General features: G+C 36.7%; 1 protein-coding gene across 2 annotated transcripts in view; it reads right to left on the bottom strand.

Annotated features, from left to right (window-relative positions):
- Nucleotides 1–9,196, bottom strand: part of LOC136038948 (uncharacterized) — a 470,704-nt gene that overhangs the window by 14,630 nt on the left and 446,878 nt on the right. The window contains exon 2 of one of the 2 annotated variants that reach the window (XR_010620344.1): nt 13–129. Coding sequence is in view for 1 of the 2 variants with exons in the window: in XM_065722458.1 (XP_065578530.1) it covers nt 13–212 (200 nt within the window). In the remaining variant the exon portion in view is untranslated. Of the gene's footprint in view, nt 1–12; nt 3,524–9,196 lie in introns of those variants that run through there. The other variant, XM_065722458.1, reaches the window with a different exon arrangement.

Raw genomic sequence — 9,196 nt, 5'->3', positions numbered from 1 at the left:
ATTTTTGCTTACCTCAAAGTGATCAATATTCTTTCTGCTGTAGGCACACATTTTCTCATATTCGTGTCCATTTTTTCGACGAACGGACGCACAATCCTTGTCAACTCCAGGTAAGATTCCTTCGACATTCTGTAAAATGCGACAAATTTTCTAGCTGTTTGAGATAGTTCTTTTGGTGCTAAGAACAGACGAGACTTTGCAGTCTTTTCCATGCAGGAATTGACTCAATACTCCTTCTGAGCCCTACAGAACCTGTAGTTATCATGATAATCAAATAAGTCTTCCTCGTCCAAACTTAACATTGCATTGCAGTGCTGAATTAGATAATCACAACTAATCCACATCAACTCGCGTCCGTGGGCGAAGAAACGTTTCATTTTGGTTATAAACCGGTCCTAAACCAGTTGCAGATGAGACTAGTTTCTAGCCGTTGTCGTGAAACAGTTGCCCCGTGGGCGCTGGGCCTAAATCTCTAATTGCGGAACCGAAAATTGCTTGAGCAATAGCGACTGAATTTGATTGATTGCCGAATAATTACCGAAATTTGGTGAGGTTCAGGTTAAGGTTTTTTGTTCTCCTATAAAGATAACACTACAATAACAGTATTCTCATTTCATTACCCTCAAAAAGTTTTCTCACTTTGAATTTATAGACTCGTTTCTAGTTTAACTGCATTCCAGCCCCCTCCCATCCCCGCCATAACTGGATTACAGTTGCAACAGTAGCTGCAACCTAGTAAAGAGCGAACCAAAGCCCATACTAACCAAAAGCCAAAAAACACGTTTAGACAAAAAATATCTAGTGAAAAAAATTGCCATTTAACACTGCTTCAGGAATGGTAACTACAATTTCGGTTCGGCTTAAAAGTAAAAAATTTATTATGAAAAGAAATGTATGGTGATTTCGTAAATAAGTTCGAAACCCCCATAAAAAATATCGTCGGATCAAAATGAACAGTCTACCGTCGGAATCAATATGGTCGAAAACCAAATTTTGCAAAATTACAGGCCCCTCCTTGAACAACAAGGAGAATCGCTGTTTTGCATGGGTAGCACTGATCTGTCTCTCGTTCTTTTTTTTTTTTTTTTTTTTTTTTTTTTTTTTTTTTTTTTTTTTTTTTTGTCTGGCAGGGCTAGGGGGTTCAGAACATCATAGAGACATTGTAATATCTCGTTCGATCGGAAATTACGTTTGCCAGTGCGCTTTTTAATAGACCAAAAAGATTGGAGGACAACCAGCCCCCTCCCTAAGAGCCCCTCTCCCAAAAGGCATTTAATTACAATTTTTTGATAACAATTTTATTCAAAATAGTTCAAAAGTCAAATATCTTTGGTATTGAACTGGAGTCAACAATGGCACGACTTACTGGAGTGGTATGCCTCCCTCCAACCACTATTGTAATATGTAATCGTTATATAACGATTAGAAGGGGCAAACTCTCGGCCAAGGTTGCCATCATTAACCTATCTGGCTATCTCTTCGTAGGGTAAACAGACCCTCCCCCTGTCGATATGCTAAGTAAGATATTTCTCACGAACCCTTTTCCTACTCTGCCCGGGTTCGGGGAAAAATAATCTACATATCAAGAATCAATGGCCTGATCCAGGAAGACAGAAATAGATTTTAGAACGAAAGTTTATTTATTGCATTCTTATTATTGCATTATTTATTGCAAAACTACTAGCTTAGCAACAGGACTTTGACTTATACTTGAAAATTATATTACAGGCAAATCTAACCAAATGTAATTTCGAAAGGAAATTCAGGTCATTTATCTGAAAAAAGAAAAGAAACAGGAGTGGAACCCCAACATTTAGATTTGATGATGATATGACCATCCTTAGTCCCTAGGGAAAGGGTTGCACACTGTATCGGTATTGGACGCATTGATATCACGCGTATCGGCATGGTCCTACTGATATTGGGTGACATATTTTTAATAGTTCTTATAAAAGATATTCCTCAAGTCTACGTCAGGTGGCGTAATTTCGTCAAAATATTGGGGGGGGATAAGTTGGATCCAACTTTCCTAAATCAAGTGAAAACGTTAGTAAAAACTAAAAAATGAGCCATATATTACCATAGAGGCAAAGGTATACTAAAGAAATGGAAAAAATGGCTCCAACTATGACCCCCACCCCCACATGATTTTGACAAAATTATGCCATTCGTTGGGGTATGGATTTAGTGATCTGTTAAGAATGTCGTTGCAAACCATGAACCAGACGACCTCTATTCCCTTTTGAATCAACATACTTGACAAAATGCTTTCCTGAGACATGCTTTAAGAAGTGAGTGCATCACATTTACAAAATCAGTGAAATTATCTTATCTTAAAAATAATCATATAAGGGGCACAATCGTGATTGAAAAAACCCAATCGGGAAATAACTTGATATATTGGTGTTTGTACCTTAATTACATAGCTTATTAAAGGGGCTTAGAGGAGGGGCTTTTATGCTTCCAAATTTTTCTAGTTAAGAAGTAGGACTTTGACTAGTAGCCCCCTCCTTATGGATCGAGTATTCTTGGGGCTAACAGAGTCACGGACAAAATTTGCTCCGTAAGAATACATAATGTGCCGTAAAGTCCCGAAGCTATGCTAGTGTGAAAGCACCACTGCAAATTCCTTCTAACGCATATCAAAAGGCATTATGTCTCTAAAGTTATGCTCATAAAAGGAACTGCTTCCGAGCGATTTCGATACACGAAGGAATTGAACTTTCAATTCATGGAAAGATTAAAAACATAGATTAATATACATTAATATACATCATCTCTGATTGACAATATTTTCCGTAAAGCTGCCTTGATCCAAAATTATGGTTTAGTGAGTGACATTTCTGATCATTTCCCTGTTTACTCTAGATACTGTTTTGATAAACTGTCTTTTGAGAGGATTAGTGAGTCGATAAGAGACTGTTTAGAATTTAGATTTAGTGAAGTGGAATTGACGCTTCTTAGGTCAAGATTGGCAGAAATTTCTTGGGGTAATTTTGAGAGTGATTCTGATTTTTGTAATTTATTTGATACTTTTTATGAGTCAATTAAAGACAATGTTCATGATAATTGTTCTGTTTCACCTTCTAATCGTAAGTCTAAGAAGGCCTTTCCTCTAAATCCTTGGATGACCCCTGGTCTCCTTAGGAGTTGTTGGAGAAAAAATAATCTTTGGAGAGCCTTTAAATCTGGTACTCCCTCAGTGAGAGCAAATCTTTCACCGATTAATATTTACAATTTTGTGTGTCAAAAGGCCTTCCCAGTATTTTTTTTTAATTGTTTTTCAGATTGCGGTAAAGATATTCGAAAAACTTGGCAGGTTATGAGTTCTGTCCTAAGGCCCTCTTTTCAGTCTCCATCAGTCCCTTCTTTCTTGGATCTCGATGGCAAAATTATCGAGGGTGATTAGAATGTTCAAGATGCATTTACTTCATATGTTGCGAATATTGGCAAAAGGACCGCTTCAGCTGTTATTTATTCTTCAAACAGTTCGTGATAACGAACTGTAGTAAGGAGCGACCCGGCTCAATAGCAACCAAAACTCTAAAAAATAGAATTTTGATACCAATAGCTACATCAAAAGAATCGCATTTAAATGCTGATTTTAAATATATAAATTTCATCAAGATCAGTTATACCCATCAAAAGTTACGAACCTGAGAAAATTTGCCTCATTTTAGAAAATAGGGGGAACACCCCCTAAAAGTCATACAATCTTAACGAAAATCACACCATCAGATTCAGCGTATCAGAGAATCATATTGTAGAAGTTTCAAGTTCCTATCTAGAAAAATGTGGAATTTCGCATTTTTTGCCAGAAGACAGATCACGGATGCGTGTTTATTTGTTTTTTTTTTGCTTGTTTTCTTTTTTCCCAGGGGTGATCGTATCGACTGAGTGGTCCTAGAATGTTGCGAGAGGCCTCATTCTAACGGAAATTAAAAGTTCTAGTGCCCTTTTTAAGTGACCGAAAAACGGGGGACACTTGGGCCCCCTCCCACGCTCATTTTCCCCCAAATTCACCGGATCAAAATTCTGAGATAGCCATCTTATTCGCCATAGTCGAAAAACCTATTAACTATGTCTTTCGGGATGACTTACTCCCCCGCAGTCCCCGTGGGAGGGGCTGGAAGTTACAAACTTTGACCTGTGTTTACATATAGTAAAGGTTACTGGGAAGCGTACAGACGTTTTCAGGGGGATTTTTTTTGGTTTTATGGGGGGAGAGTTGAGGGGGGTGGGGGTTACGTGGGAGGATATTTCCATGAAGAAACTTTTCATGGGGGAAAAGAATTTCAATGAAGGGGGCGCAGGATTTTCTAGCATTATTTGAAAAAACAATGAAAAAATAAAAATGAAAAGTTTTTTCTACTGAAAGTAAGGAGCAGCATCAAAACAAAACGAACAAAAATTATTACGCATATGAGGGGTTTACCTCATCGTTATACCTCACTCTTTACGCTAAAGTATTTTAGTAATTTCAACTATTTATTCTACGGCCTTTGTGATTCAAAGGTCATTCTTAAGGAATTGGGACAAAATCCAAGCTTTAGTGTAAAGAGTGAGGTATCGACGAGGGTTGAACCCCCTCATATACGCATTGAAAACATACGAATATAGAAGTTCGTTACGTATATTTTTTACCAATGAAAACATTAGTAAAAAATTAAAAGTTCTAGTTGTTTTTTTAAGTAATCAAAAACTTGGAGGGCAACTAGGCCTCCTCCCTCGCTTCTTTTTTCTCAAAATCTTCCGATTAATTGCAATTAATTAATATGCAAATTTCATTTTAATTATTTATGTGCGGAGAGCCAAGATCAAAACATGCATTAATTAAAAAACGTCCAGAAATTAAACAAAAAAAAAAAAGTTTTTTTAAATGAAAGCAAGGAGCAACATTAAAACTTAAAACGAACAGAAATTAATCCGTATATGAAAGGGGCTTTTCCTCCTCATCGCCCCGCTCTTTACGCTAAAGTTTCTTACTGTTTTAAAAATAGAGTTAAGAGAAAGAGTCGAAGAAAAAAAAACAAGTTTCTTCAAATCAAACAGTTCGTGGTAACGAACTGTAGTAAGGAGCGACCCGGCTCAATAGTAACCAAAACTCTAAAAAATGGAATTTTGATACCAATAGCTATGTCAAAAGAATCGCATTTTAATGCTGGTTTTAAATATATAAGTTTCATCAAGTTTAGTCTTACCCATCAAAAGTTACGAGCCTGAGAAAATTTGCGTTATTTTAGAAAATAGGGGGAAACACCCCCTAAAAGTCATAGAATCTTAACGAAAATCACACCATCAGATTCAGCGTATCAGAGAACCCTATTGTAGAAGTTTCGAGCTCCTATCAACAAAAATGTGGAATTTTGCATTTTTTGCAAGAAGGCAGATCACGGATGCGTGTTTATTTGGTTTTTTTTTTGTTTTTTTTTTTTCCCCAGGGGTGATCGTATCGACCCAGTTGTCCAAGAATGTTGCAAGAGGGCTCATTCTAACGGAAATGAAAAGTTCTAGTGCCCTTTTTAAGTGACCAAAAAAATTGGAGGGCACCTAGGCCCCCTCCCACGCTAATTATTTTCCCAAAGTCAACGGATCAAAATTCTGAGATAGCCATTTTATTCAGCGTAGTCGAAAAACCTTATAACTATGTCTTTGGGGACGACTTACTCCCCCACAGTCCCCGTGGGAGGGGCAACAAGTTACAAACTTTGACCTGTGCTTACATATAGTAATGGTTATTGGGAAGTATACAGGCGTTTTCAGGAGGATTTTTTGGTTGGGGGGAGGGGTTGAGAAGAGGGGGATATTCTGGGGGAACTTTCCATCGAGAATTTGTCATGGGAGAAGAAAACTTCCATGAAGGGAGAGCAGGATTTACTAGCATTATTTAAAAAAAAAATTAAAAAATAAATGTGAAAAAGCTTTTTCACCTGGAAGTAAGGAACAGCAATAAAACTTAAAACAAACAGAAATTATTACCCATATAAGGGGCTCACCTCCTTATGATACCTAGCTCTTTACGCTAAAGTATTTTTAGTAATTTCAACTATTTATTCTACGGCTTTTGTGATTCAGGGGTCATTCTTAATGAATTGGGATAAAATTTAAGCTTTAGTGTAAAGAGCGAGGTACTGATGATGGGGCGAATCCCCTCATATATGTAATAAAAACATGAGAATACAAAAGTTCTTTACGTAAGCTAATTTATAAGTTACGTAAATCTTTTACCAATAAAAAGATTCGTAAAAAATTAAAAGTTCTAGTTGCCTTTTTAATTAACCAAAAAATCGGAGGGCAACTAGGCTTCGCCCCCGCTCTTTTTTTCTCAAAATCATCGATCAAAATTATGAGAAAGCCATTTAGCCCCCCCCCCCCAAAAAAAAAATATGCAAAATTTCGTTTTGATTATTCCTCTGCGGAGAGCCAAAATCAAAACATGCATTGATTCAAAAACGTTCAGAAATTAAATAAAAAAAACGAGTTTTTTTAACTGAAAGTAAGGAGCGACATTAAAACTTAAAACGCACAGAAATTACTTCGTATAAAAAAGAGGCTGCTTCCTCATCAACGCCCCGCTCTTTACGCTAAAGTTTTTTACTGTTTTAAAAAGAAGAATTGAGAGAAAGAGTCAAACTTTAGCGTAAAGAGCGGGGCGTTGATGAGGAAGCAGCCTCTTTCATATACGAAGTAATTTCTGTGCGTTTTAAGTTTTAATGTCGCTCCTTACTTTCAGTTAAAAAAAACTCGTTTTTTTATTTAATACAAATAGAGATCGAAGCTACGGCTAGAATAAGCAATCATTTATACATTGGTTATGTGATTTTGGTCGTTGAGGATATTTTTTTTTTAGTTTTAAGGCTATTATTCTAGAACTGTTTAAAAAAGGTTCTTTTCTTTCATTTAAACACTGTGCTTTGTTTATCTCAGAAGCAGCGAGGTCAATTGGGGAGGGAAAGTAGAGGAATATTTGCTCCACTCCCTATATTTGCCCCACCCTCTCCGGATTTTAAATATACCTTTTTGGATATTTCCCTTGGAAATCCCTTACTTGAGAATTTTTACTGGAGAAATAACATCCCCCCTCCCCTACCTTTACGTGATTTGACACAGCTTACCGTAAATGAGTGGGGTTTTCTTCATTTATTACCTAAGAAATGTTACAGAATATGAAAACAAGTTAAATTTACCATTTTAGACTGCAAACTGACGGTCAGGATTCGGTTAGCTGAACCATGAAAGATTTTATAAGAATGACCTTAGAGTTGCGAAATAAAACACTGAAAACATAGATTTTGATATTTTGTGCTGAATCCTCGCAAAACTAAGATTTTAGCAGGCAGGTGCGATGTGGTTGCAATGAACCAAATGAATGTTTGAAATGAGAAATGAGTTTGAAATTATATATTTAAAGTTTCAACATAAATGTTCATGATAACAAAACGAAAATCATTTTAAAGGCTTCTGTGTTTCGACAATATCTAATTGAAGATACAGGATTTTCAGAAGAGTGACTCCCTAGATTTTTTTTTTTTTTTTTTTTTTTTTTTTTTTTTTTTTTTTTGCTTGACGCATTCTTATAAATGTAACCACAAACTGCATAAAATTAGACTGCGTCCATGAGAGAGGCTTCGATCCTCCCTTGCTTGATATGTCACTGATGCTACAAGAAAAGTAGTGTCAACCAATGGTAATTATAAATTTGTTCTTTATTCAAACGATTCATTAGTAACCGTTGATCAGAGATTGTACCTTGAAAAGGATAGGCTTTGTTTACGTAAAGCCAATAGGCCAAAGATATGAAAAGCAGCTTATCCAGAATATTCTTCACCAGGGGCGTAATTTTCTATGGGGCAAGGGGCAACTGCCCCTCCCAGACTTAAAACGAACAGAAATTATTCCGTATATGAGAGGGGTTGTCCCCTCCGCAACGCCTCGCTCTTTAATGATACCCATTACTTCCAGGTGAAATTTTTTATTTATTTATTTTCTCATTGTTTCTTTTTAAATAATGCTAGAAAATCCCGCGCTCCCTTCATGGAAATTTTCTTCCCTCATGATAAATTCCTCCATAGAAAGATCCTCCCACATAACCCCCTCCCCCGACCCACTCCCACCCCAATGCGAAAAAGTCCCCCTGAAAACGTCTGTACACTTCCCAATAACCATTGCTATAAAACAGTGGCCAAAGTTTCTAACTTGCAGCCCCTCCCATGGGGACTCTGGGGGATTAAGTCGTCCCCAAAGACATAGTTATTGGGTTTTCGACAAAGCTGAACAGAATGGCTATCTCAAATTTTTGATCCGGTTACTTTGGGGAAAAATGTGCGTGGGAATTGGCCTAGGTGCCCTCCAATTTGTTGGTTACTTAAAAAGGGCACTAGAACTTTTAATTTTTGTTAGAAAGAGCCCTCTCGCAACATTCTAGGACCCCTGGGTCGATACGATCACCCCTGGAAAAAAAAACAAAAACAAACAAACAAATAAACAGGCATCCGTGATCTGTCTTCTGACAAAAAATACAAAATTCTACAGTGGGGTTCTCTGATACGCTGAATCTGATGGTGTGATTTTCTTTAAGATTCTATGACTTTTAGGGGGTGTTTTCTCCTATTTCCTAAAATAAGGCTAATTTTGTCAGGCTCATAACTTGTGATGGGTAAGTTTAAACTTGATGAAACTTAAATATTTAAAATCAGTATTAAAGTGCAATTCTTTTGATGTAACTATTGATATTAAGATTTTGATTTTTAGAGTTTCGGTTACTATTGAGCCGGGTCACTCCTTTGACTTGGAAGACTATTGGATTTTTTTTTATTGCCCTTGCCTCTCTCCCTTTTTTCATTGACTACCCCGATATTAGCCCCGTATTTTGTTTATTATTACCCCGAAATTATGGGGGATAAATAGATTATGACCATACCAGTGTCTATCTCATCGTATATTATTTCGTCTACCATAGCTACAGTTTTTTTTGTTTTTTTTTATAGAAATATATTTCCTGGGACCCATCTGCAAAGCAGAAGTGATCGCCTGATACAGAGCATGTGGAAAATTTTAGATCTGCGAAACACCCAAATTTTCTGGTTGGGAACACTTTTGGTTAACTGATACTGCATCCTACTTTTTGTAGATACTTTGGTGCAATTGTTTCATAGATGCGAAGAACGGTGATAATAGAACAACAAAATGCTAAAAC

Source organism: Artemia franciscana, chromosome 18 (assembly GCF_032884065.1).
Source record: "Artemia franciscana chromosome 18, ASM3288406v1, whole genome shotgun sequence".
Classification (NCBI taxonomy): Eukaryota; Metazoa; Arthropoda; class Branchiopoda; order Anostraca; family Artemiidae; genus Artemia; species Artemia franciscana.
This window is presented reverse-complemented; position numbering and strand designations above follow the sequence as displayed.